This window comes from Neovison vison, chromosome 1 (assembly GCF_020171115.1).
Source record: "Neovison vison isolate M4711 chromosome 1, ASM_NN_V1, whole genome shotgun sequence".
In the NCBI taxonomy this organism is placed as follows: domain Eukaryota; kingdom Metazoa; phylum Chordata; class Mammalia; order Carnivora; family Mustelidae; genus Neogale; species Neogale vison.
In genome coordinates, this window is record NC_058091.1 from 166,575,053 (window position 1) to 166,602,123 (window position 27,071).

Consider the following 27,071-nt stretch of genomic DNA (forward strand, 5'->3'; position numbering starts at 1 on the left):
TTGCCCCTCCCACTCATTTGCGCTCTCTATCTCTCTCTAAAATAAATAAATAAATCCTTTAAAAAAATATTGACTATCAATGCAAAGAATAATGTTTCGGAGCGTTGTAAAAAGCTGACACGATTAACCCTTAAAAATGTTTTTATTTTTCATTTCCTAAAATGAAAATGTATCTCTTCCAGGAAAAAAGGACCAGGGGGCAACAGGAAGATCAGAAGGCACAGGTGACTACTCCCGGAGTCCCCTGGGGGGCCCAGCCCAGCTGGGGTAAGTCGGGAGACTGACAGGAGGACCCCAATGGCTGTGGATCCCACAGCCCTCCCCACACCCAAGTGGAGAAATGTTACAGAAAAAAGCAGCTGAACAGGCATGTGGCCGGAGGAGAACAGGCACATTCCGTGTCTACCAGAAGAGTTGTGGGACTTTAGTGGACAGCGTGGGAGGCGGCAGTAGCTCTCCGGGTTGTATGGGAGAAACAAGTCAATGAACAAATCCCCCAACTTAGAAGTTGACTTAACGTCTGAAAAAAAACAGTGTGGGGTGAAGGAGCCATGCTGGGGGCAGCTCTCTGCCATCCGAGCACAGGGTCCTACTCTGTGGGTCAGAGGAGTCAAGGTCACTCCTGGAAAGTGGGGCCAGAGCCATCTGCAGTGATCATCCAGGCCCCGCAGGCTTCGGGCTCCAGCCACTCAGGCTCACTCTCCCAGGAGCACAGGTATGGGGCCAGACTGGGAGAGGGCGTCTATGCGTGTTCTTCCATCCTCCTTCCTCTGACAGGGGCTAAGCCTGGACCTCCTGATCCTGACCAGCCCCCTACTTCTGAGCTGGGTGACTTTGGGCAGATCACTTTATTTTACCAAATCCCGGGGGCCTCCTGGGTTGCACCAGGAGGGGTCCCTGTTAAGGCCGAGGGTAGGCAGGGCCTTAACCAGCAGCACCTTATAGGCTGGGGGCACCAGCTGCCTAACTGCACCCCTGAACCTCAGATCACAGCTCGTGAAGGTGGAAGGAGTTAGGACTCTATTCCGTTGCAATCGACAGAAGTCACTTCAGAGTGCCTCAAGGGAAGATGAGAATTCCAGGGATAAATTCTGGCTTTGGGCCCAGCTAAATCCAGGGGCTCCAGAAAATGTACATCTTCCTCCATTCTAGATCTGTTTTGCTCTGGATTGCACTTTCAGACATCCCTTCCCTTCCCCACCCCACCCCAAAGTTGACAAGAGGGTCCCCAGCATCACCCGCCTGCCGTCCAACCAGCTGTGCCACCAGACAGGGAAGAAGCTTATATTTTCTGATTTCCCCATGTCCCCGAACAGGTTGTCAAGAGCCCAGCATGGGCCACATGCTGCCCCCTGAACTAATGCCAAGGCCAGGGGGACCACATGGCTAGGTGGCTAGGCCCAGGCCACATGACCAGTCCCCAGAGCAGGGGGGATAATGTTAACCACAGTGGGGAGCTGTGAATCCCCAAGGAGGTTGGGAGGCAGATCTGGACCCTAGTAGGACCCCAGGGCTCCTGGCGTCTTGGGCTTGGGAGAGGGCCTGATGACCTCATGCTGGTCTGGGGTGGAACTCTTGTCCTCAGGAGCAGGACCTTTGCACGTGCCTGAACCTACCTTCTCAAGCCTGCTTGCTTCCTCTGGCCATCTGCCCTGGCTCTGCACTTACCTGCACCAATTCCAGACCCAGCCCAGCCCCAGGCAGAGCCTGGCACCCTCCCCATCAACCCACCCTGATCACCGCCCTGTAATGCCAACCCCACCTGGAATTTTCTTGCTCTCTGTGTGAGGCTACATTAGTATATCCCTCCTACCACTCCATAAGTGGCAGGCAGGTGCCCAGGCTGGATTACTCTCTCTCATCATGAAGTCCCCTTAAGCATCAGGACAGGCATGAAGCCACTGCTCAGGAATGAATGAATGAATGTACGACTCTGCACGGGAAGGGTGAGAGGCAGACACAGCTGCTCCAGAGCCGGCTCCACTATTTCCCCTCAGAATGACTCAACCAAACCCCTTCCTTACTGTCGCTGAGTCTCAGTATTCTCAGAGGGCAAATGGGGAAAACAAGGACCTGCAGAACCATGGTGAAGCTAGAGGGAGATTACATCGGGGGGAAATGCCCCAGACAAGACGCAGAAAGCCTCGTTTTGTTCTCTAACACGACTGGGGAGGATCTGTTTAGGATTTCAAGATTTTTTTTTTTTTGAAGTAAAATAAAAAACACCAGATAGCTTCAAAGTACGCAAATGTTGGGCCAGTTCTCGTGACCTTTCTCGGGAGACCGAGGCCCAGAGAGCAGAAGGGAGGGGAGGAGACGGCCAGGAACCAGGGCGGAGGAACGCGGGTCCCAGTGACTCACGGTGGGGCCGGGTTCGCGCTCCAGGATCGCGGGCGGGCGAAGAAGCCCCTGGCTGGCGCGGGCCAGTGCGCTGAGGACAGACGGGCCAGCTAGGCTCAGGGCGGGGGCGGCTCCCCGGGTCGCCCCAGCTGCACTCACGGCCTGGGGAATCCCCGCCTTCCAGTTCCATCTCTCCAGTAAATCCTGGGTTCGACTTCTGCCACTGCCAGAATTTGCCACTTCTGGCCGCCCCGTTAGGGCAAAGCCCCTTTCCACCTCGAAAGGCTCCAGTTTTTCATCTATCCGGGGGGCTCTAGAGTTCCCTCTTCACAGGGAGGGGGGCCAGGCTTGAAGGCCTCCCGTGCGCCCTGGGAGGAGCCCTGCACAGAGAGGGGCACACAGAGGAGGCGCAGGGCGTGTGCCTTCCACAGACTGTCTTAATCCTCACCAGGACCGGGTAGTGAGGGTCCACTGTCATCCCATTTTACAGACGGGGACACTGAAGCACAGAGCGACTCAGTCCCCCGCCCAAGGGCCCACGCCTAGATCGTGTTGAGTCTGGATCTGATCTCAGATCGTCTGCCGCCCCCAGGCCACGTCCAGGACCCGGCGCGCGGGCGTCGGGGGAGCGGGTAACCGCCCCTCACCCGGTTCCTTGCCTCCCGGGGGCCCAGTCCCCGCCGTTGTCACGACAACCGGGGACCAATGGGGAGCAGGCAGGCGGGAGGAGGCCCCGCCCCGGCCCCGCCTCTGGCGGAGGGCTCCGAGCTAAAAGGGCCGGAGGCCGGGCGGCGGGAGCCGAGGCCCGCGGAGTGCCAGGCGCGCACGGAATTCCGAGTGTCCAGAACGTGCAGAGTCCCCGAGCCGCGAAGGGCACGAGCAGCAGCCACGATGTGCGGTGAGTGTGGTTGGCGCGCCTTCCGCGCTCCCCAGCCTCTCGGCCCCTGGACCCGAGAACGGGGCGCCGGGGACACGGAGGTGGTGCGGGACGGGGACATCGATCTGCCCACGTCTTAGAACTAGGGGCTATCACCGTCCGGGCCTGTCCCCGTTCCCCGAGTGGCTGTTCCTGGGAGGTGTGGGAGAGGGGACTGTCCACCCTCGGTCCGGGACTTGGTCAGGACGACCCGGCCCAGCCCTCTCCAGAGGAGCCAGAACTGGTCCTGTCCCGGGCCTGGACCTTCACAATACAGAAGTATTCGTACCCCCCATCCCATGTCCAGTACGGAAAGCGCCCCCAAGTCGCCCACAAAGGCGGCCACGCGCAAGCTCACGCATCCCGGGCGCGGAGTGCCTAGCCAGGCTCTCACCCCACCGCGCCCACCGAGGAGAGCCGGCCCCACCTGCACCCTCCCGGCAGCCCGCGGGACTCGCCCCAGTGGCGTCGGGAGCAGCCCTCGTGCGCTCGGTAAGGGCCTATGCGTTCTCCTCGCGTCCCAAAATGAACCTCTGTCCCTGGAAGGGTTGATTCCGTGTTGCCGCCTCTTGGCTGAAAGGGCTCTCGGCGAGGCTTGGGGAAGAGGCAGTCTCGAGCGAAGCTGGGAGAGGGAATCCGGGATGGGGAGCAGGGCTGGGCTAGGGCGTCCTGGACACCGTGGCGACATGGTGCTGTCCGGGGAGACGGCTGGGCGGTGGGGAGGGCGGCTGCCTGCCTTCGCGCACATCTGCAATTCCTTACTCTCCTGGCTGGGCCGCCTCCGCTGGCTGGGGAGAGGGCCGGCGGGGAACTTCTGCTGGGACAAAAGGTCACTGTGCCTTTTTTTTTTTTTTTTTTTTAGCTTGAGTAGGATTCAGTTACCCATTCCAGCCTCCTGTGGCTGGAGGACCTGGTGGAACTTTTGAAGCCATGAAAGGCCTCTGTCTGAGTTCGCCTAGGGCTGTGGGGTGGGATGTGCCAGCGGTCAGCCCTGGGCCAAGATCTATACAGGCCTTGTTTCTGAGGCCAGTCGCTCCTGAAAGTGAAAACGAACGTCTTACCAAGGATCCGCAGCCAGCTTTGGGATGCAGCCTCCCCCAGCCCAAGCAGGCATCAATTTAAATTCTTGAACCTTCAGCAAAAATCTCAGGGCCGCAGGGCATCATTAACAATGTATAGGGCGCCTGTGGGTGTTTCTGGGCAGAGAGAGGAGGTAAAGGTGGAGGTTTTGCCAGAGCCCTTTGGGTTCTAAACCCCTCAGTGCGGCATTCAAGGCCCTTGATGGGAGGCCTTAGAGCCAGACTGGTGGACTGACCAAGACCTTTGCTCTGGGAGGGTCTGCCCCTCTGGCCCTGGTACCCTCCCTCCTTCCTCTTCTCAGGTGCCCTCCTGCGCCCCACCTCCACCAGCACCCCAGCCTTCTTTCCTGCTTCCTACCTCCATCCAGCTTTCTCTGCAGTGCTTTGAGCCTAGTGGAGAGAGATGGACTCAGACTCTCCGTTCTGGGGTTTTGTTCTGCTTTCTTAAGGGACAGCACATGTTTTGTCCCCTAAGGAAATGATGAGCTTTGGGCTGTAACTACCTAGCCCCCACCCCCCCACCCCCAAGCAGATCCCACCCTGCACGCCCTGTTGAAGGCAGGGAGCCATGTGCAACTCCCACATGGGAAAGTTGTTTCCTTTTCAAGTAGCCAGGAGAAAGTCTCAGCTGGGTGCTAAGATGTCTTTTACAGCTCTCTTACACTTGCCAGGCACTCCTTGCAAGGAGGACGTTGTCCCGAGCTCAGACCTCAACAGCAGCAGCTGGCTAGAATTAAACACGTTATTCTGGTATTTGGTTTTTGTTTTTTCCCCAGATGATGGCTTGTACATGTATGGCAAGTGATACTGGTTTTCTTTTCATGGCTGTGTCTTTTTGTAGTGCATTTATTTAGGCTTTCAGAAACTTCGTCACTTTCCTAGAAAAATACTAAGGAAATGGTTGCATACTGGGTGCAAGGATAGGGTGGAAATTGCAAAGATGCTCCTGGAATGAGCCACTTACCCTTGTCGCTTTCCGTGCAGGAACGCTGAGGCGTGAAGAGGTCTTGCCCACCTCTGTCCAGGAGGGGTTGTTTTAGGCCTTCTTTCTGGGCTGGTGTTCGCCCCACTGTGATCTGCCACTTGAGAGCCTCCTCAGAGGTGGAGTCTCCAGGGCTGAGGTCCGACAGGGGCCAACGGTTGCTAAGAATGACTAGTCTTCCCCTCATCTTCCCCGGGTCTCCTGCAGAAAGCCGGACCCAGTCCTAGCTGAACCTCTGCACACTAAGCAGTTGATGCTCAGAGTTCCAAGCACACTGAGGGCACAGCAGAGGGATATAGACCCTCAGAGGTGATTTTGTTGACATCTGAGAGTTGCTGGCATTTTGCTGACTTTCCTCCTCTCCTTCCTTCTTCACTCATTCAGTAGTGACTGACCGCTCCTGGAGAGGTCCTGTGTTTGTCACAACCTGGGGCCTCTGGGGCATGATCTTGCCCTCAGAGAAGGGTCCAGAAGTCAGAGAGGGGGTGCAGAGGTGGTCACGAAGCAGGGGTGGGATAACCCATTAGGTAAACGCTGTCAGACAGGGAGAACCCTGGGACCTGTGCCAGACAGTGGGTGCCCGTCCTTCTGTGTGGTACCCAGGGCTCAAACTATTTCTTACAGCCACCAAATGAAAGAAAAAAAAGAAGAAGAAGAAGAAGGTGAGCACTGCTGAGTGTATCCATCTGCAGAGTGCACCATGGCCCTTGGGATGATGGGTGCAGGCTTCCCAGGTTCTCCTGCTCAGGACCCTTACTCACTGACATTACAGGATGGCCTGTGTGCAGTTTGAGCTTGAGACCCCAGCATCGCCGAGGCGGGGAGCCCTGACTTTGCCAGGAATGGGGCCACAAGAGCCGGGCCTCAAGTACGAGCTCCAGAGAGAGAAGTGAAAACAGGAGGGCCGGGGAGGGACAGGTGTGTCCAGCTAAAGACACAGGCTAAGAGCACGGTAGCAGGGACTGCGCATGCGTGGACACTGGGCAAGGAGGCTTGCACTTCTGGTCCATGAATTCTTCAGCCTTCCCTATCCTTTACGACTTACTGCATTGAGTCATCTATGAGGCAGGGGGTGAAGCTGGCTCTGGAGAAGGAACAGATTCTTGGTTCTTGCTAGAAGCGAAAACCCTCACTTTGAATGCATTGCCTTTTGTCTTAGTTGGCGTAGTAGTGGCCGCCAGCAAGATATTACCACGAAGTTGCTGGTATAAAACAACGTAAATTTATTTTCTCACAGTTTTGAAGACCAGAAGTCCAAAAGTCAGTTTTACTGGGCCGAGATCAAAGTGTCAGAAGGGCCCCCACTTTCTCCTGGATGCCCTACAGAAGAATCTGTTCCTTGTTGCTTTCAGCTTCTGACGGCTGCCAGGATTCCTTGGCTGTGTGTCTCCTTATTCCATTATGTGCCTCTGTGGTCCCATCGCCTTCCCCCATTCCATGTCAGATCTTCCTCTGCCTCCCTTTTATAAGACTTGTGATTGCATCTAGGGCTCACCTGGATAATCCAGGAGAATCTCCCATCTCCAGATTTTTCACTTAACTGCATCTGTAAAGACCTTCTTCCATATACATATTTTTACAGAATCTAGGGTTAGGACCTGATGTCTTTGAGGGCCATTATATACCCTGCTATAGTTGGGCTCTGGCTTTTAGGTGTCTTCCCCAAGAATGGCCCAGTGTTGCTAATCCCAAACATCAGGATATGGCCAAAAGGATGTTGAGCTGAGGGCCATTGGTATCCCCTCTGTGCCCTATGTGCACACCCAAGTCCCCAGGTCCCAGGACTTGCAGACCGGACCCACCACAGTCAGAAGGTGAGTGTAGGCATCAGTTAAAGACTCCCTCTTCACCGGCATGCACCACATACCCAGTTCGACCAAATAGTTTTCACAGTTTTTCTAGAAGTCAGGTCTTGTGTCATATAAATACAGCACTCACTCCATCTTGCCCTCCCTCCATGTCTTCTAGTCTTCCCACTCATCTCTTCCCTGCAAGAAGCAGGCATGGTTTTATCCCTCAGAATCAAGGAGGGCTGGGACACACACACACACTCACACACACACACACACACACGGTCTATTCACTTGCATGGCAGTCTTCACAAAAGCTTGTCATGTGCTTAGGGGGCATGTCTCTCATTTCAGACTTCCAGGGAGATTACATGACATGGGAGAAAACTCACCCTTTTGCCCCAAACTTCTTCCTGCGCAGGGAACCCCATCATATTTGACACCCCTTTCTTCCCTACAATGGTTCAGTTCATGGATGGATGCCACAGAAGGGACTAAACTGGAGTTGATGGGACATAGACTCTGGGGTCAGGTCACTTGCCTTGCTACCTCTCCAAGCCATAAGAACCTTACAAAACAGAACCCCTGCTTGGGGATGTGCAGATAAATGTTTGACAAGCGGCTCGCCATGGCTAATTTCAGGTCATCAGTGTGAGTGTGAGGTCCCTAAGCATGGAGTTGAGAAGAGATGCGTGCGGTTGACTCTTGGGAGCTCAGATCCTGCCAGCAGGACTCCCCTGGGCATTCAGACAGAGGGCTTCGCAGAAACCAGCTGGAAAGGGGCTCAGCACTGGAAGTGATCTCCCCATGGCCCCCTCCTCCTGCCCATCATCACGCCACTCCTCCCTCAGTCTTATTCATCGGGGGTTTCCCAAGTTCACAAGAACCTTCTGGAAATTTTGTGATGTAACACAAGTAGGCAGTACTTTTAAATTGAAAGATTGTTTTTATATTTCTTGAAATTTGCTTATAAAGGAAGATGGATTCGAGGCAACAAACACCCTAAAGAGAAACTTTTGGGAGATTATCTGATGTGAAAATAAAGAATTTTCATCTGATCATCTGATCATTTTTTATCACCAAATTTTGGCAGGTTAAACAAGACTTACACTTCCTTTAAAGTATTTTTTAGTACAATTTGGTGTATATGTTGCTTCTCCCTTTGCTCTTCATGAAATCCTAAAATGACAGGGACACCAAGAACTTTTTTTTATTAAAAATAGAAATGCCAACACATTTACTGCAGGAAGCTGAGTCTCCTGTTATCACAGGGATTCCTGTGGTGGGGTAACTTTAACCCATGGAGTCCCAGTGAGACCAGAGGCAGGGAGAGGCTGTCCTGACCCTGAGCCAGGCCCTCCGATCCCCATGTCTTTTTTTTTTTAATTTGTTTGACAGACAGATTACAAGTAGGCAGAGAGGCAGGCAGATAGAGAGAGAGGAGGAAGCAGGCTCCCTGCTCAGCAGGGCTCTATCCCAGGACGATGGGACCATGACCTGAGCCGAAGGTAGAGGCTTTAACCCACTCAGCCACCCAGGTGCCCCCGAACCCCCTGTCTTTACTGTGAGAACCTTGGCGTGGGATCTCTGCCTTTGCTCTCACTTCTGTGAGAGGTGGCCACAGTTGTCCCCATTTCATCAAGATAGTGTTGCCCAGAGAGGCCACAGCTCAGTGGGCTCCCCGACCTGGGGCCTCACCCAAGAGAGTAGTCCGGTCCTCCCTTTCCTAGCACACCACATACACACACCCAACCCTCAAACCCTTTCTCACACCCATACATGCTCACGCTCACACTCATAATCACATGTACTCAACACTCAAACTCACACATATCCAATGCTCAAACACATTCCCACTCCTACACATCCCCACACCACACGTACTCATGTATTGATGCACACCAATGTGCTCACTCACACACACGCCCCTGACACTCAGACACACACATAGACACACTCTCATAAACACACACACACACACACACACACATACACACACACTCTCACACACTCTCAGGAATTTTCTGAGACAGAAGTTCAACTGGCATGCACGTCTTTTGTCTGGGTGGGGAGTGACCCTACTTGAAAATTGGACTAGAGTCTAATTTGACCTAGGCTCGAGGGCTAAGGAGGTCAGCTCCTTCAATGCTGAGAAGCATGGGATGGTGGTGGAAGGATCACCCTTGGTCTGGGGGAGGGGTGGTCCCAGTCTTGCTGGGTGGTGATGTGGACCCAGGGGCTGAGTCCTCACCCCAGTGGGGCGCAGGCTGGATCTCTACCCAGGACTGTCTCCCCCCACCCCCCATTCACAGTGAGGACAGGGCTTTCATTGTGAAGCTGATGCTCAGAGGGAGGGACAGATTTTCCAAAACTACAGCCACATTTTCAGAATATAGACCCCAGCCTGCCCACTGTGAATTTGACCTCTTCCCCTGTCCTCTAGGCCTCAGGCAGCCGCTGCTCCCCTCCCCACCACCCCAGGCATTCCAGGGATTAGAAAGATTCCAGGAGTTCACTGCTCCTAGTTCTGGCCCTATGTCCTGGGATTATCTGTCACTTGGAGGTTGAGCGTCCCTTGTGTGTGTGGAAGGACCTTGTCTTGGTGCCTTTGGCCCTGAGTCACCTGTACAATCACTCAAGCCCCTTTGCAGAGGGAGTGCTAGAACCCCCCAGATCCTCAAGATGAGCCAGGCAGAAAGGGCCACAGTCCCCTTTCAAAGGGCTGGTCTCCATCCTGCATCCCATCTGGAGCCTTTTCTGGAGTTTATCTCAACTTTTCTCCCTCTAGACATTTTGCTCCCTCACTTCCCCCTCAGATTTAAGAGTAGGGCCCTGAAAAGCTCTTTGGAAACTCTGGATGCCGGGGTGGGGTGTGGGCATGGGACATGTGCTGAGCTGGGCTGGTTAGGCCACAACAGTCTCTGTCCAAGGCAAGACATTTCTGGGATTTCACCATCCTGCCTGTGCAAGGGAGGGAGGGATATGAGGAGCAGGGGGGCAGACTTGCTGTCATTGCCACGGCCTGGATGAGCAGAGAAAGTGGAGTCGGAATCAGTAATGTCTGGTGGGGGCCAAGAGGAGCCTCCTGATGTCACCATGACCCTGGGCCTTATGGTAGGGGGAGGGCAGTTAGAGGTCTTCCCATCAGGGGTGAGGTGGGCATCTGTCCATAGATGTGAGCTGTCTCTCTCTATGTGAGGTGTTTCTCACCCCTTGGGGTAGGATCGTAAGGCAGGGTTTACACTGATTGGGGGGGGGCAACAGGGAGATGCCCTGCGATCACTCAGATAGACCCAGCTGTGTCTTACTCAGATCTTTGGCCTTGAAGCCAGACAGGGGCCCTGTCTGTTCGCAGGAACGGCAGCCTTAGCCCCGGACCCGGGGAGGATCTGACGAGATAAGGTTCTGAAAGAACTGGCTTCCTGGGTGCCACATGCACCTGCTGCTTGGTGTCTCCCACACCCCATGAGCGGGAGGACCCTTGGGGGACCTTGGGCCCATCCTTTTACATGCTGGGAGGGGAGCTCAGATAGGGCTTTCTCCTTCTTGTGGCCCCTGGTTCTTCTGGGTGAGTGGGGTCCTGGAGCCATGGAGAAGTCAGGGAAGTCAGACTGCCCTCAATAACAATCCCATGTCTACCAATGTCTAACATGTGCAGCAGCACATGCTAAGGTAGTGTATATGGGCACGTGGCAAAATATTGTGACCATACAAAGTGCACACGTGCAGTAGAAAGGGAGTATCTGCCCCATATCCAATACCCTCTTCCGAGGCAACCACTGCACCCTCATCCCACCCCAGGGTCTTGGATGCCCTTCCAGAAATACTGTCTGTGTCTCCCCACCCCTCCCTGCATAATTTAGACATGTTCTGCAAGCTGCTTTTTCCCCTTGACACATCTTGGAGCTTGCTTTCCGAGAGAACGCAGAGCCTCACCTTGTCCTCTGTGGAAGAGTGGTCCCACGGTGGTCCCGCCACGTGGCTGTGCTGCTGTCACTTACCTGGTCCCTGCCAAGCCTCAGGCTGTCCCCCATCTTCAAGGACGGCAAACAGCCCTGAGCTGAGCTACCGTCCTCGTGCACACATACACGCCCCTCTGCAGGGATAGTGGTTGGATCCATGCCTAGCAACCGCTCTGGTCCACAGATGTGTACATTTTTAATTCTGAAAGCTTGTCCAATTGCCTTCTAGAAGGGGTGCACAAATTTAAGCTCTCACTGGATCGTCGAACTGCTTGAACTGATCTCATAGGTAAAAAATGGAGTCTCGGGGGTAGCTTTTGTTACCCATGGTAGGGATTCCAGGAGGGAATTCTGATGTGAATGATGAGAGGAAGGCCCGGGAGAGCAGTTTTGCTCCATTTCTTTATTTTTCTAAAATAGTAAGAGTTTGGTGTCGATGCTGAGGTTTTGTTCCCCACCCCCCTTCATCTCCAGAGAGTGCAGGGGAAAGCCTGCCAAGAGAGAGCTGGAGAGGAGAGGGATGCCGCTTAGTTAATGAAAGAGCTTTCTTGAATAGATGTCCGCATGCAGGAGATTTTATGCTGAAATTAGATTCATGCTTTCTTGCGCAAAGACCTTGAAAACCACTCCTTGGCAGCCCCCCTCACCACAGGGTTCTCCCAAACTGTGCAAGAGTGGCTGGGAGCCTCCTGGCTGGGTGCGGACACAGCTGGTGGGCCTGAGGACAAGGACACTTTAACCAGCACCCCGACCTCCCCACCAAGAAGACTGCTGTCAGGATCTGAGAGCCAGAGGCATCTCCAGCAGCATCCAGGCCTGACAGAAGGATTTTATAAGTGCACTTTGGCCCAGAGGAAGGGGACTCACAGGGGAGAATCAGAAGCAGCGCCTTGGAGCACTCTTGTGAATGCATTTCAGATTGCAAACCTCTCCCGAGTTGGTATCTGGGCCTTTGAGTCATCTGCAGTGTCTGCTCCCCTGTGTGAGGTGCAGCTGTAATTCTAGAAAGATTCCCGGGATGCCAGGGAAGACTCCAAAAATGACCTGTGAGGGGCTCCCCCCTTCACGCAGTGATCTCCCATGCCTACGTGGCATTTAGGGTGCCCGGAATTCACCTGCGTCCTCCCGGGGAACTTTCTGATATTTTTGCGGAATAATTAACGTTAAGAAAATTTCACCCGAACATTAGATTGTAGTGGTGTTCGGTCGACTCTGTGAACACAGGGTTGACCTTGAACGATGGGGGTGGTAGGGGTGCCAGCACCCTATGCCACTGAAAATTCGTGTGTAACTCTGATTCCTCAAAACTTAGCTACCGTCGAGTGGAAGCCTTACCCAGAAGCATTAATACATAGACTGTGTGTTAATGGACCATGTACTATATCTCATATTAAGTAAGTTAGAGAAAAGCCAATGTTATTTTAAAAATCATAAGGAAGAGGAGTGCCTGGGTGGCTCAGTCTGTTGGGCGGCTACCTTCAGCTCAGGTCATGATCCCAGGGGTCCCGGGATCAAGCTCCTCATTGGGCTCCCTGCTCAGCGGGGAGCCTGCTTCTCCCTCTCCCTCTGCCTGCTGCCCCCTCCCCGCTTGTGTTCTCTTTGTGTCAAATAAATAAATAAACAAATCTTAAAAGGAAAGGAAGGAGGAATGAAAGAAAGAGAGAAAGGAAGGGAGGAAATAAGGAAGAGAAGTATATTTACAGTACTGTAGTTATTAAAAAAAAAAAAAAGGTGGTCCTGGGCAGTTCAATCCTGTGTTCTTCAAGGGCCAACTGTCCTGAAAACCATCGAATTATACACTTTAAATGGGGAAGTATTACAGTATGGGACTTATAGCCCAATAGAGCTGCTCAAAATTGTTTAATGTTTCCATTAGAAGGTAAATATTGTTGGTTTTTTTTGTTTTGGTGGGGTTTTTTTAGTGAGTATGGTGACAAAAATACGTCCTCTGCCCAGATGTGTTGAGGTCCGAAGGGTAGGGTATGGTGTGAGCTCCTGTGTGACACAGACGCTCAGCTCCTTCACCCAAGAGGGGCGAGGAGAGTATGCCTAAATTGCACACAAGACCTCAGACTCAGCGACTCTCACCTGACCTCGAGTCAGCCAGGAACACAAAAATAGCTGACCGCCAAAATTATCCTCAGCCGGGTTAAAAAGAAAGCATCTGTCCCGGGTCAGAAAGCACAGGGTGCATGTTTTTATATAGAGATTCTGCACTTTCATACTTGAGTGCAAATATAGCCCACGTACAGTAACACATACAGGACATAAGCATGCAAAATATCATTTTTAGCGTTGTTTAATTTTATTGCCTTGCTTTTGACTACTTCTAGAATGAATTCTAGAATTCATTCAGCCAGTTTAACATTTGTCTGCTGTGTGACCGTGATCACATCCCTTTAAGTGATGTCGAATCACTCATTCAGAAACATGGGACTGGCTTGAATCTAATCTTTTTCATGACTGGAGATTTTATAGGAGGTTTTGTGTATAATTGGGCTCAGCCTTCAGTTTCCCTTAGGAAGGTTGTCCTTTCTGAGGTTCCTCTCTGGCATTCGCCCCCTCCCAGTTTTATTGAGATAGATTAGACGTGTATCATCGCATACGTTTCAGGTGTACCAAGTGATTTGGTTTATGTGTGTTTGTGAAGCAATTGCTGCAGTAAGATTAGTAAACATTGGGGGTGGGTGGGAGGGATGGGGTGGCTGGGTGATGGACATTGGGGACAGTGACGGACAGTGTGTTGCGGAGAGCTGTGTATTGTGTAAGACTAATGAATCACAGACCTGCACCCCTGAAACAAATAATACATTATATGTCAATTTAAAAAAATAAAATAAAATAAATCCCCAGGGGGGGAAAAAAAAAGATTAGTGAATATCCATCCCCTCACATAGTTAACACTTTTTCTTTGTGAGGAGAACTTTAAAGAGCTACTCTCTTAGCAACTTTCAGATATACAATAGAGCATTATTAACTGAAGTCACCACACCATCCATTACATCTCCAGGACTTACTTACCTTATAACTGGAAGTTTGTATGTTTTGACCATCTTTACCAGGGTCCCCCATCTCCTGCTCCATGCCGCCTCCCCCTACCCCAGCTTCTGCCAACCACCAATCTGATCTCTGTATCTATGAGTTTGAGGTTTTTTTAGACTCCTCATATGAGATGATACAGTATTGATCTTGCTCTGTCTGACTTACTTCGCTTAGCCTAATGCCCTCCAGTTCCATCCGCGTTGCTGCAAATGGCAGGATTTCCCTTCTTTTTTGCAGCCGAGGAATAGTCCATTGTAAATATATACCATAATTTTTCGATCCATTCATCTATGGTTGGACACTTCACTTGTTTCCATGCCTTGGCTATGGCAAATAATGGTGCAGTGAACGTGAGGGTGCAAATACCTGGCAAAGTTTTAATCTTGGTTAGACCTTTCTGTCATCCCGGGAAAATTTAAAATTAAAGTTAAATTATGAAAATTGGGGAAATAGGCCTTTTCATCTCATTCATCCCTGAGGCAACACTTCCCAGTGATTAGGGCATTTTAAGTCCTGAGGTCAAGTCACAGCCTCCCGGGCTCCTGGTCCAGAAAGGGACTGATGGGAGCTTTGGTTGACATCCGTGTGGGAATGCTTGGCCTAGTGCCTGGCACGTAGTGAGTCCTCAGTAAGATGAGTTACTATGAATATTCCTGAAGGCCAGAATTCTTTACGATCTATACTCTTGCTTCCCTGAATAAAGTAGATTTACAGTCACTCTACTCCACATACGTTTATTGAACAAGGACAGTGTGCCAAGACATAGTGAGAAGTATAAAGATAGATGTGCCAGCCTGTGTTCTTACCGGGGGATGAAGGTGTTCCAAGATGCACGGGCACAGGGGTGGCCCAGAGCAGGGAGCACTCCCAGTGGGGGCCTGGGAGGGATGAGCCAGTCCTGGGAGGTGGTGGGAGCTGAGCTTTGAGGAGGTTAGATTCCCCCCAATGGGGCAGGGTGGACAAAAGGAAAGAGGGATGCCAGGATAAGGAGCTTGCAGGGTGGGACAGAGACAGACCAGGGGTCCATAGTCTCAGGGCAAAGGAGTTTGGGGAGAACACCAACAGGGCGACTGTTCCTTCCTTTTTGGGAAAATAGTATTTTGAAATACAAATACAGAAAATACAGCCACATAAAGTCTTCTGGGCATGCAGATCTATCTTGAAGATAGGGATTCCCTGTGGGCCAAGAGGTGGTTTTATTTTTGCTACTGTAAAAGCAACATTTATTGATGCTAAAGCTCCAGGCTACAGGGGCGAGTGGGAAAAAGGGGTTGAGGTCTCAGTCCCTGTTTCACCTGCTGTAGGAGGACTCTTCCCAGTTCTGTTCTGTGCAGATCAAGAGGTCCACATAGACGAGGACTCCAGACGTTCCCAAGTGGCCAGGCGGTTTTGCTGATCTTTGCTATTATATATATTTTTAAAGATTTTGTTTATTTATTTGTGAGAGAAGGAGAGAGAGAGAGAGAGCACACAAGCAGAGGGAAGAGCAGAAGGAAAAAGAGAAGCAGGCTCATCGTGGATCAGGGAGCCTGATATGGGACTCAATCCAGGACCCTGAGATCATGACCTGAGCTGAAAGCAGGCGCTTAACCTACTGAGCCGCCCAGGTGCCCCTGATCTTTGCTATTCTAAATGAAAGCCGTGTCACGAAGTACAGCCATAGGAGAAAATCTCTGCGGGGGAACTGTCAGGCCAAGGTGTCTGATGCGTTCTTCACATGCCTCCTGAGACTTCTTGTCATGGGCTGGGCTGTGAGCCAGGTGCGTCCCGAAGCAGGAGGGGAGCCTGGCTCTTGGATATGTCAGGGGAAGGCCACGCGTGCAGCCAGGAAGCTGTCAGGCCATGCCAAGTGTGCCTGGGTCCCAGAGCTGTTTTTTTCCCAAACACTGACCAGCTGATTGACAGACGTGTGGTTTTCCTCTCTTTTCACAGGAATCTTCGCATACATGAACTACAGAGTGCCCCGGACGAGGAAGGAGATTTTCGAGACCCTCATTAAGGGCCTGCAGAGGCTTGAGTACAGAGGCTATGACTCCGCGGGTAGGTCCTACAGGCTGTTACGGTGTACACAGCGCATTTGTTTATTTAACTCGAAAGCTAGAGAAAAGTAGAAAGAAGAAATAACGGTGAAAAACAAAAAAAAAAGAAAACTCCACCCAAAGCCCTCCCATCAATATCTTTGCGTCCCTGTCCTGGTCACTGCTGGGCCTATGTTAGGTTAGGGTGGTCTGGGGGCGGGTGGCAGGGGTTGTCGTGCATAAGTATTTTTTGTTTTTACCTGATTATTGTTATAGAATTATAATTTGATGTCCTGTTTTCATCTCTCTACTGCATTGTCCATTATCCCAAACTCTTCCAGTGGTCTTTTTTTTCTTTTTTTAAAATTAAAATATAAGGTATTATTTGCCCCAGGGGTACAGGTCTATGAATCGTCAGGCTTACACACTTCACAGCACTCACCATAGCACATACCCTCCCCAGTGTCCATAACTCCCCCTCTGCCCCCCGCCAGCAACCCTCCGTTTGTTTTGTGAGGTTAAGAGTCTCTTATGGTTTGTCTCCCTCCCAATCCCATATTGTTTCATTTTTTTCCTTCCTTACCCCCCAAATCCCCTGCCTGCCTCTCAAATTCCTCATATCAGTGAGATCATATGATAGTTGTCTTTCTCTGATTGATTTTATTTTGCTCAGCACAATACCCTTTAGTTCCATCCACTTGTCGCAAATGGCAAGATTTCATTTCTTTTGATGGCTGCATAGTATTCCATTGTGTATATATACCACCTCTTCTTTATCCATTCACCTGTTGATGGACATCTAGGTTCCTTCCATAGTTTGGCTGTTGTGGACATTGTTGCTATAAAGATTGGATCGCCTGATGGTCTTTCTCAGTGGCTGCACACTTCTGTGAGGATAGTTAGTCTGCTTCCCATTTTCAAGTAAGCAGCCTGGGGAAAAAGGGGAGCCAGATCATTTTATGCTGCTGTTCATTCTTAATGGAAAGTGAGTCAAATGAAGGATTGTAGGAAAGTTGATGCAAGGGGGACACCAGCCAAAGCACAGGGCCCAGTGCACAGCATGATGAAGGCCCTCCTGCGAGCCCACTGCCTTCGGTGGTGGGCCTGGAGGTGCCTCCCTCACAGGCAGCCCTCCGGGGCTGCACCCTGGTTAGACCCGGGCTAGGTTGCCACAGCCTCTTCTCTGCCAGTCGACGCATCCTCAACACTGTCTAGTTCTCTTCCAGGCCACCCGCCTGGCAAATAAGAAATGATAAGTCCACAGAGCTCTGCAGCCCTCTCCTAGGGTCATACTCTGTAATGAGGTGTGGGAGACACAACTTCAATGCCAATACCAAAAAAAAAAAAAAGAAAGAAAGAAATTGTGTGTGTACCACAGGTGTGGCCATCGATGGACATAATAACGAAGTCAAAGAAAGACATATCCAGCTGGTCAAGAAAAGAGGGAATGTCAAGGCGCTTGATGAGGAACTTTATAGTAAGTGGACCACAGGCCCGGTCAGAGCGATAAAGGCCTTATGGGTCAGTTAAAAACCTTTTATGCCAGCAATACCCAAGACTAAAAATAGGAGCTCATCCAAGTGTGAGTAAACAGAAGGGGGATTCAGCCCACATGGTAAAACTGTGTTTCTCAGGGTGTGGGATGGGTTGTTTTTTGTTTTTTGTTTTTTAGGAGGTGGGGCATGAGCATATAAAAAAAAAATTCATCACTTACATATTTATTTTCATTTTTCTGGAAGATGATCATGGCGACCCATTTTTTTTTCCCCCCAAGAAGCTCATTTTGGTTAGTGAGTTAGGTTACTGGTAAGGACTGATCTGGCAGAAATCCCCAGAGTGGGGCCCTCGCAGTGGAAGGTGGGACGTAGCTTTCGATGTAGCTGAGGCAAGTGCGTATAATGACGTCACCGCCCCCTAACGGTATTGTGTCAACGCTTACTTTCCCTTGATCTAGAACAAGACAGCATGGACTTAAAGGTGGAGTTTGAGACCCACTTCGGCATTGCGCACACGCGCTGGGCCACCCACGGGGTCCCCAATGCTGTCAACAGCCATCCACAACGCTCAGACAAAGGCAACGGTATGTAACATGGCCTTGCCCCCCCCAGTCCAGAAGGTTCTGCCTGGCCCTTGATCCAACCCCACTCCCAGCTGGCTTGCTTCTCTCCCAGCCCTGTCTTCCCTGAGGAACCCATCCCAGGGGGTGGCAGCCAGCCCCAGACAGGAGGCAAACTCAGCCTCGCTCCTGGGTGGTGCTGACCTCCCCAGGAAAACAGTGGCACTTCCAGGGACTGCTGCTGGCTCCAGAGACCCAGCCTGAGTGGGACTTGGCAGCAGAGGGGTTGAAGAGTCTGGGCACTGTTCTTCAACAAGGGACTGCGGTGTTCCGGAGGGCTAGGAGCCCTCAGGGAGGAGTGGGTTTCCTTCCCTCCTGAAGAGAGAGGTTTGAGCCAGGGCTGTGGCGGTGCTGATTCTGGTTCATGTCGGAGGTGCCCGCTCCAGTCCGGGGCCCTGTGGTGACACCTTGGCTGCCACAGGCTTGAGATCTGGACAAGCAGCCCAGGAGCTCCCTCCAAACACCAGAGCACTCCACGTGGCTCGCTGCAGGGTTTTAGGCCTGAGAATGATCATACCTGGAAGTCGAGACTTCTGGCATCCCTTGAAAAACTAGAAGGTATGGTACCTGGGCTCGGGGTACCTTAGAGTTCCACTGACAAGCAGCGATCTGTGGTCACAAAGCAGGGACGTGGAAACTGCTCAGGACCATCCCAAGGATACCAGGCCCTGTCTGGCGGGCTGCCGGCTCCTCAGTTCTCCCAGCCACCCCCTTGGGGCAGCCCCAGCTCATGGATCCACATCCTATGCCTGGGCCCCCCTGGAAAGTTCTGCATGCCATCGTTCTTAATGCCCCCCAGTCCCTCTCATGGGGGATGTCCTGGTAGGTCTGGAAATCCCAGTGGGTCTCCTTTCTAGGTTAGACCTGGTCAAGCCAGAAGCCCCCACTGACCCACACCTGGGCACGATGGGGGAGGGTATCCAGGAGAGAATGCTCCCTGGTGTCAGCTGGGACCCCCACCTGAAGACATCTCCTGGCATCATGCAAGTCCTCGCCAAGCCCCATATTAGAATAGAAATCAGAGACGTCAGAGTCTTTGAGGCTCTGAGTGCTAATGGGTAGGCACTTAGCTACGCACATGGCAAGCCTCACTGCCGTTTATCGTCATAGAGTTTGGGGCGCAGGAGAGACTCTGACGCCTCCCAACTCAGTGGCCTTTACCCCTGGGAACAGTGATTCATCCTGCCCAATTCGGAAGGCTGAGCCCCAAGTGCCCTGCTCGGCAGAACAGCTGGGGTCGTGGGTAGTGAGTTTTTGCTAGGGATTGACCCTTGGATCTGTTCCATGCCCTGAACCATCCCTGTGCTGGGGCAGGTGCCCTACATCCAGGAAGCAGACAGCAGACAGCAGAGGTCATGAGGATCTAGAAAGTGCATCCGCCAAATCCCAAGCCAGATACAGACGCTGATCCCCAGACCATGTATGCTGAGATGTCACCCCAGGTGATAAGGTGAACCCCCACTTCAGTGTAGACGATGACTCTGTGTCCCCCTGAAGCAGGGAGGCTCCAAGCAGATCCCGCCCCCCACACCCAAACTGGAAAATGCCTGCCCTGACTCAGGATGAGTAATTGCAAACGACATGAGAAATAAGCAAAGATTCGTAGAATTTCTTTAGCAACTCATCAGGGATGACTGAAGAGCGTATTTTGAAGAAAAGCTTATAGCTAGCAACAGCATTATACAAGAAAATTACAGAGTTCTCACAAAGAAAACACAGATTCTGGGAAACAAACTACCAATGAGAAGTTGAGACAATCGACTGAAATGAAAAAAATGGGACAGAGTTCGGAAAGTAGACTGAAGACACCGTGTTGGAGTCAGTAGGAAAAATAAGAAGTGGATGGATACGGACACAGTTAAGAGAGATCCAACAGGTGCATTATGGGTGTCCTCAAGAAGAGAACAGAACAAATAAAGTAAAAAACAAAACAAAACAAAAGGAAAACAAAAACATAAGGCTGTAATAGAATTCAGCTGTACCTAGTGCATTTGCCAAAATGGCTTTTCTATCCGAGTCCTCCCAGTTTTTGTGTGAACTCCCCAAAGTAAACAATAGCTTGTTAAAAAAAAAAAAAGTAGGGAGGAAATGATAAAAATAATGAAAAAGAGTAAAGGACTATACTGTACTGAAAAAAAAAAAACCCTGAAGACCCAAAGTTTCACTGAAGGATAGTAAATCTTAAGATCAATAAAGGGTCTTCCTCTCCTCTGGGCTCAGGATGAATGGGGGTTACTTAACCAGAAACAAAAAAATCTCAGGCTGGTTTTAGACCTTCAAGTTACTCGTCAGCCATGGATTGAGAAAATGCAGTGGTGACTAAGCAGATGTATCCCTCACTTTCCCAGCGTTGACCAGGGGGTCCCCCATTCAGGGAGTAGCTGGACATGAGCAGGGTTTGCTGCTGGTGCTTGGGGAGGTGGGAGAAGCCACAACAGGCAGATCCCGCGGAGAGAAGTGCTCATGGCCACACAGGAATGTGGGTGAGCCCAAGGATGCCAGATTTTTCCTCCCGTGAGAAATCGGGATTTATAATTTAATTTAATTTAAAGATATTATTTATCTGAGAGTGGGAGAGAGAGGATGAGTGGGGGAGCAGCAGGGGGAGAGAGAGAAGCAGACTCCCCACTGAGCAGGAAGCCCGAAGCAGGGCTTGATCCCGGGACTCCAGGATCATGATCTGAGCTGAAGGCAGACACTGAACCCACTGAGCTACCTGCGTTCCCCTAGGGTTTTTAAAAAACAGGTTTTATTTCTTCAGTAGCAAGAGAGAGAGCCTGAATGCACGGTAGGAAGGGGCAGGGAGAGATGCAGACACCCTGCTGAGCAGGGAGCCTGATGGGGGCTTGATCCCAGGATCCTGGGATCATGACCTGAGCCGAAGGCAGATACTTAACCCAATGAGCCACCCAGGTGCCCTGAGAAAAATCAGGATTTTTAAGTGAAAGTTCAAAATTTTTAAACTTAAATCTTGTTACAATGCAGTGTGGGTCAAACAAAGCACGCATGTGGACTGCCAACTTGTGGCCTCATTGAGCCTAAAGCAGGTTGGGACTGCCTGGGCTAGTTTCTAGATTCCGAAGACTTCATCCTGCCCCATTTTACCTAAATACCAAAGTGTGTTTGAGGATGCTGTAGGCCACAGGTCAGAGCCCTGTGCGAGGTCAGGCAGGTATGTGCTCTTTACCCGAAGAGAACTGTGCATTTCCTCGGGGTTGAACTGAGGTGGTGGTAGATGGTAGTCATCAGCTCTCATCAGCCTCAGTGATGTTTGCTACACAGCGGACCTGGTGGTAGCTGAGCTGCCGAGTTTCAAGCTGTCAGACCACTGTCCTTCATTTCTGGCTTGAACGTCACTTTCTCATAGCATTTCTGTCTTCGCCATCCTTCTCTTCCAGAATTCGTAGTCATCCATAACGGGATCATCACAAATTACAAAGACCTGAGGAAGTTTCTGGTAAGATCCTTCCCCTGGGTTGACGTGGAAGTTAAGTGGTCTTCCCTGAGAACTTTCCAACCAGCTCATTTCCCGCTGGAAACAGAGGCAGGAGCTGAGTGAGACCCGCTCTCAGTCACATGTGAGCGTTAAATAAATGTCGTCCCGGTTCGGCCGAGCTCCCCATGTCTTGCTGGAGAAGATAACTGGGCCTTTGCACGTACCTCCAGTGTATTGCAGATTCCCATAAGCCAAAGAACACGAACTTCTTTTTATTAAGGTGTCTGCACTTTCATAAAGTGTTGACATAACACATCAACTCATACACCAAATGGAATGTGGGGTGGAAAGACAGACGGCGAGTGTTTATCGTATGAAGAGGTTGTGGTGTGGGCTGGGATGTGGGTGGATTTGACTCAACATCTTTGATCATTTGGCCTACTGTTTTTTTGCAATGTCCAGATTAAGGGCAGAGACAGGCTTCTGAGGCAGGATGATCTCAGGGAATAACTGGAATGACTCAGCTGTGCTGAGCTCTGTGCTTCTGGCAGACATTTCCGATCCCCGTTTTCCTTGTTCTTATCTGAAGTCGCTGCCAGGGTGGGTCATAAGGGAGGAGAGGGAGTGGTGTTGCGCAATGCCGGTTATCTGACACTCTGTCCCACGAAATATTCCAGGAAAGCAAAGGGTACGAGTTTGAGTCAGAAACAGATACCGAGACCATCGCCAAGCTAATTAAGTATGTGTTTGACAACAGAGAAACTGAGGACATTACATTTTCAACACTGGTCGAAAGAGTCATTCAGCAGTTGGTGAGTTAAGAGAACCAGACCTATTCTGGTATGCTTGACGTAAGAAGCTAAAAAAGCACAGGGGCGCTTGGATGGTTCTGTGGGATGGCTCTCTGTCCTTCATTCGGCTCAGGTCATGATCCCTGAGTCCTGGGATCGAGCCCTGCACCCGGCTCCCTGCTCCTCTCCCACTGCCTGCCACGCTCCCTGCTTATGCTCTGTCTCTGTCTCTGTCTCTCTCTCTCTCTCTCAAACAAATAAATAAAATCTTAAAAAATAAAAGCTTAAATTTTTTTTTAAAAGTTAAGGTACAGAGGGCTTTGGTTTCTCAGCATGGTACCTGCTGTTTTCCCTTTCTCCTCCTGCCATCATGCTGCACGAACTGTCCTGCCCTCAGCCCCCTGAGGGAGTGACCCCAGGACCCACGCAGCAGGAGGAGTGGCCCTTGTCTGGGGCAGTGGGCCAGAGCGTGTGGGCTAGAGCGTGTCGTTCCTCACTCTAGTTTGCTGTGTTCACAGGAAGGGGCCTTTGCGTTGGTTTTCAAGAGCATCCACTACCCGGGAGAAGCCGTTGCCACCAGGTGAGGCTCAACAGAGTGACATTTCAAGAATAAATAAATAACGCACAGTTGCTTAGCTTGCTGCCCAGGGGAGAAGTGGGGCGTCTGACAAACCGGAAGGCAGTCTCTAAGGGACAGCTGTGGCTTGGGTATCCCCACCAGCTCTGTGGTCACAGCTTCTGATTATTACAAAAGAAACCAGAAAGTTGGATTTTTATTTGGAAGCTCTAGATTTTCAGAAGTTGACAACAAATTTAAAGTAAAAGTAAAATTGTATGTAGCGAGGGGCAGATCCACGTTCCAGGCCAGTACTCGAGGTTCTCTTTAGAAGATGTATGCAGTGTGGGGCACCTGGGTGGCTCAGTGAGTTAAGCCTCTGCCTTCAGATTGGGTCATGATCTCAGGGTCCTAGGATCGAGCCCCACATCGGGGGTCTCTGCTCAGCGGGGAGCCTGCTTCCCCCTCTCTCCACCTGCCTCTCTGCCTACTTGTGATCTCTGTCAAATAAATAAATAAAACCTTAAAAAAAAAAAAGAAAGAAAGAAAAAAGAAAATGTATGCAATGGGGACCCTGTGAGGTTAAGTATCTGCCTTCGGCTCAGGTCATAATCCCAGGGTCCTGGAATCGAATCCCACCCTGCTGTTCCCCCTGCTTGTGCTCTGTCTCTCTCAGTCTGGCAAATAAATAAATAAAATCTTAAACACACACACACACACACACACCAAGAAAATGTAAGCAAAATTATGAGCATGAAACTAGGAACAAAGGAACATTAATTGTTGCCAAGGCCTTGAAAGCCCTGAGCTAGAGGTTCATCACCTTCACAGCATGGGTGTTCTAGAAATCAGCCGAGAGGGCCTGGGTCAGCCCTTGTGGCCCCCTGTTAGGGCCCAAGGACCCCAGCACTGTGTGCATTCATTCAAGTGAGGGTGTGAGTGTTGTCCTGTTTTTTATATTCAGATGAGTTAATTATCCACCAGACCATCAGTCTGACCATCCATCCACACATCTATCTGTCCATCTGCACATCCCTCCCTCCATCCATCCAACTAATATTCTTTGAGCATTTACTCTACACTGGGTTCTGGGGACCTAGTGACACCCAATCTGGTCCTGCCCTTAAGGACTAGACATCTGTGCAAGAGAACAGAGTAGGGCAGAATGTCTTGGTGCTCTATGTTGGGGAATTTGGAGGACAATGCCATGAGGGCAGGTGTCAGCCTAGGGGAGTCCGGCAGAAGGAGCCAGGTGAGCGAAAAAGCAAGGGTCCCTGAGTGAGCTCAGTGCTGCAGGGATCTGTAGGCAGGCCAGGAAGTCGGGAGGTGGGGGGCAGTGGTGGTACTTTCTGCTGTTCCATTGTGTAATTGCAGACACCTGCTGTGTGCCAGGCATGGGAGACAGCCTGGAGCAAGGTCACGAGCACGGTGCCCCTTGAACTTCAAGGGCTGGTGGAGAGTGAGGATATTGGCAGAGGCCCAGCTCTGCAGTGCCCCAGGTGCACTGTGGGCTGCAGGCTTCACTCTGAAGGTTCCGAGAAGACATCAGGAATGCGCCAGTGGCCCTGGGAGATGCCCAGTGACGAGACAAGGCTGTCTCACACTGACTCCTAGGCCAGAAGTGATGTGAAAGTACCATGATTCAGTTTCTTTCTAGGCTAGGACCTAATGGACAGCAGTTACCTCCTTCAGTCGTAGAATTGTAAGAGACCCCTGGATCCCTATCAAATTTAGAAATCTGGTGTTATCCTGGTATTGCCATTTTAAATGAACGGAGAAGGTGGCAGCGTGAAGAATGTATGTTTCTAAATTGGCTTCAGCTAGTGGCTCTGTAACCCCCAAGCAATCTTTGGGATGTCTTGGGAGCATTCTTGGTGGCAAGGCTGGGAGAAACCACAGAGCTCAATCTATGACATAAAATCTGGGAGAGACTTTTGCCAAGAAAATTAGGTAACCACAGTATCTTCTCATTGTCAGTATTATAAAGGCTGTTTAAGCTGGATCCCCATTGGACCCAGAATTGTGTCTCCTCTTTGCTTTAGATTTGTTTATTTATTTATTAGAGAGAGAGTGTGTGCGTGCACGTGCAGGAGTGGGGGGAGGGGCAGAGAGAGAGAGGGAGAGAATCCCAAGCAGACTCCATGCTGAGCGCAGAGCCCATGTGCGGCTCAATCTCAGGACCCCTAGATCATGACCTGAGCCAGAACTCAGAGTCAGATGCTTAATCCACTGTGCCACCCAGGCGCCCCTATCTCTTTATATTTTATATTTTTTAAAGGTACATTATATCTTTAGATATAATAAAAGATGGTCCAAAATACTCAAGGGGCTCACAGCACCTTCTTTAAAGCCACAGATCTTGTGCCCTCACTTGGAGAAGCCAGAGGGGGACTGGGAAAGGAAACCTGGGTTCTAGGTACTCACTCAGGTCAGCTGTAGGAATTCCCCAAGGCACTGTCCCCTTTGCAATGGAGTCCACCTTTCCACAGGTCGGAGGTTTGAAACTGTGACCCATGAAGTATCACTCAGGGCAGCAAGACCCCCCTCTTGAAGGCATGTTCAGTGGCCCCCAAAGTTGGGCAGAGCCAAAGCCAGTCATTATAATGCCCCCAAAGCCGGAGAACAACTGAGCCAGGCAAAAGCATTGGGAGAGGGGATAGGCAGGGAGTGGGGAGAGAATCTTGGGGCAGATCCTAGGCCGTGGGGGATGCCACTTTTTAGAGATGGCAGCAAATAGAGGCCAGCTGGAGACACTGAATGTTCCTGCAGCTGCCCGGACCTACTAATGTCTCAGCCTCTGTGACCTAACCAGGTGTGGGTTCCCTGGGCAGGTGGGTGGCACCATGGAAACCAGCTGGAATTCTCCTGCTGGCCTTTTGGTCCCGGCTCTAAGCCCGGGAGTATCTTGCAGGGGTGGAGGACTCTATCCTGTGGCATCTCAACAGGACACTTGCCCCAGGGGGTGGGGGACGGCTGGATGCAGGGAACCCTCCTCAGTACTCAGATGCCATCTAGCCCTTCCCCAGGGTTGGGGGAAGGCAACAAGTCCCTTGACTGCCTCTTGTCTCTGCAGGAGAGGCAGCCCCCTGCTCATCGGAGTGCGGAGCAAATACAAACTCTCCACGGAACAGATCCCCATCTTGTATAGGACGCGTAAGTGTTTCGAGAAGGGCTTGAACAGGGCCACGGGGCTCCAGTGCAGGCAGCCCCCCTCGGAGACAGCCTGTTTTCCCTCCACTGGGGCCAGCCTGCCCCCGGGGCTCCAGGCTGGAGAGGGTTTCCTGCCGCGGAGACTCAGCGCTGCTGTTTTTTGCAAAAGCTCTTTATCCTGGATATTTTCAAAGACACGCACAAGTCCGGGGAACGGCATGCGGCTGCAGCCTGTAGAGGCGTTCGCACTCTGGGGTGCGTGCTGACTTAGTTCAGTTTGGTTTGCAGCCGTTGAAATGCTCTTGCAGCGGTTCTGCGCTATTTGGGGATCATCAGCACGATTTGGCTGACGCAGCCAGAGCTAAAAATTGCAAACGTCTCCCACACATATTCAGAGGGGAAGCTGGAGCCTTGCTTCATGTTATTCAAACAAAGCCGTCTAATGGGGCTTGCGATCCTTTCCGTCATCCGCCAGGCAATTTTGAGAATGTGAAGAACATCTGCAAAACGAGGATGAAGAGGCTGGACAGCTCGACCTGCCTTCATGCCGTTGGCGATAAGGCCGTGGAATTCTTCTTCGCTTCTGATGCAAGGTAGCTGAGCCATGCGGCCTTTCTTCCCCGGGGCTGACATAATCAAACGGGAAGGGTTAAATACCACCATTCCTAATGCAGCCCCTCATTTCAGCTGTCTTCTCAGGGCAAGGCGGGCAGGCAGGATGGCAGATTTCAGATCTCTGGGACCCTTCCTCTAAGCACGCTGGACTGAGCTCTCTCTGGCCCAGGCTGTCTGGGATCATTCAAAGGCTGCTCTCTTTAGGGGAGACAGGTGTCCCACCTGCCTCTGCCCGCGTGTGACTGCTCATAAAAGACAGACCCAAGACTTACGGGTTT

General features: G+C 51.3%; 1 protein-coding gene across 1 annotated transcript in view; it reads left to right on the top strand.

Moving 5' to 3' along the window:
• Window positions 1-3,045: 3,045 nt before the first annotated feature.
• The window catches only part of GFPT2 (glutamine-fructose-6-phosphate transaminase 2), a 42,399-nt gene continuing 18,373 nt past the window's right edge, over window positions 3,046-27,071 (top strand). Inside the window, exons 1-9 of the mRNA XM_044262398.1 lie at window positions 3,046-3,238; window positions 16,044-16,151; window positions 17,508-17,606; window positions 18,084-18,209; window positions 21,644-21,702; window positions 22,359-22,493; window positions 22,991-23,052; window positions 26,102-26,181; window positions 26,654-26,771. Of these exons, the coding sequence (XP_044118333.1) occupies window positions 3,046-3,238; window positions 16,044-16,151; window positions 17,508-17,606; window positions 18,084-18,209; window positions 21,644-21,702; window positions 22,359-22,493; window positions 22,991-23,052; window positions 26,102-26,181; window positions 26,654-26,771 (980 nt within the window). The remainder of the gene's footprint in view (window positions 3,239-16,043; window positions 16,152-17,507; window positions 17,607-18,083; window positions 18,210-21,643; window positions 21,703-22,358; window positions 22,494-22,990; window positions 23,053-26,101; window positions 26,182-26,653; window positions 26,772-27,071) is intronic.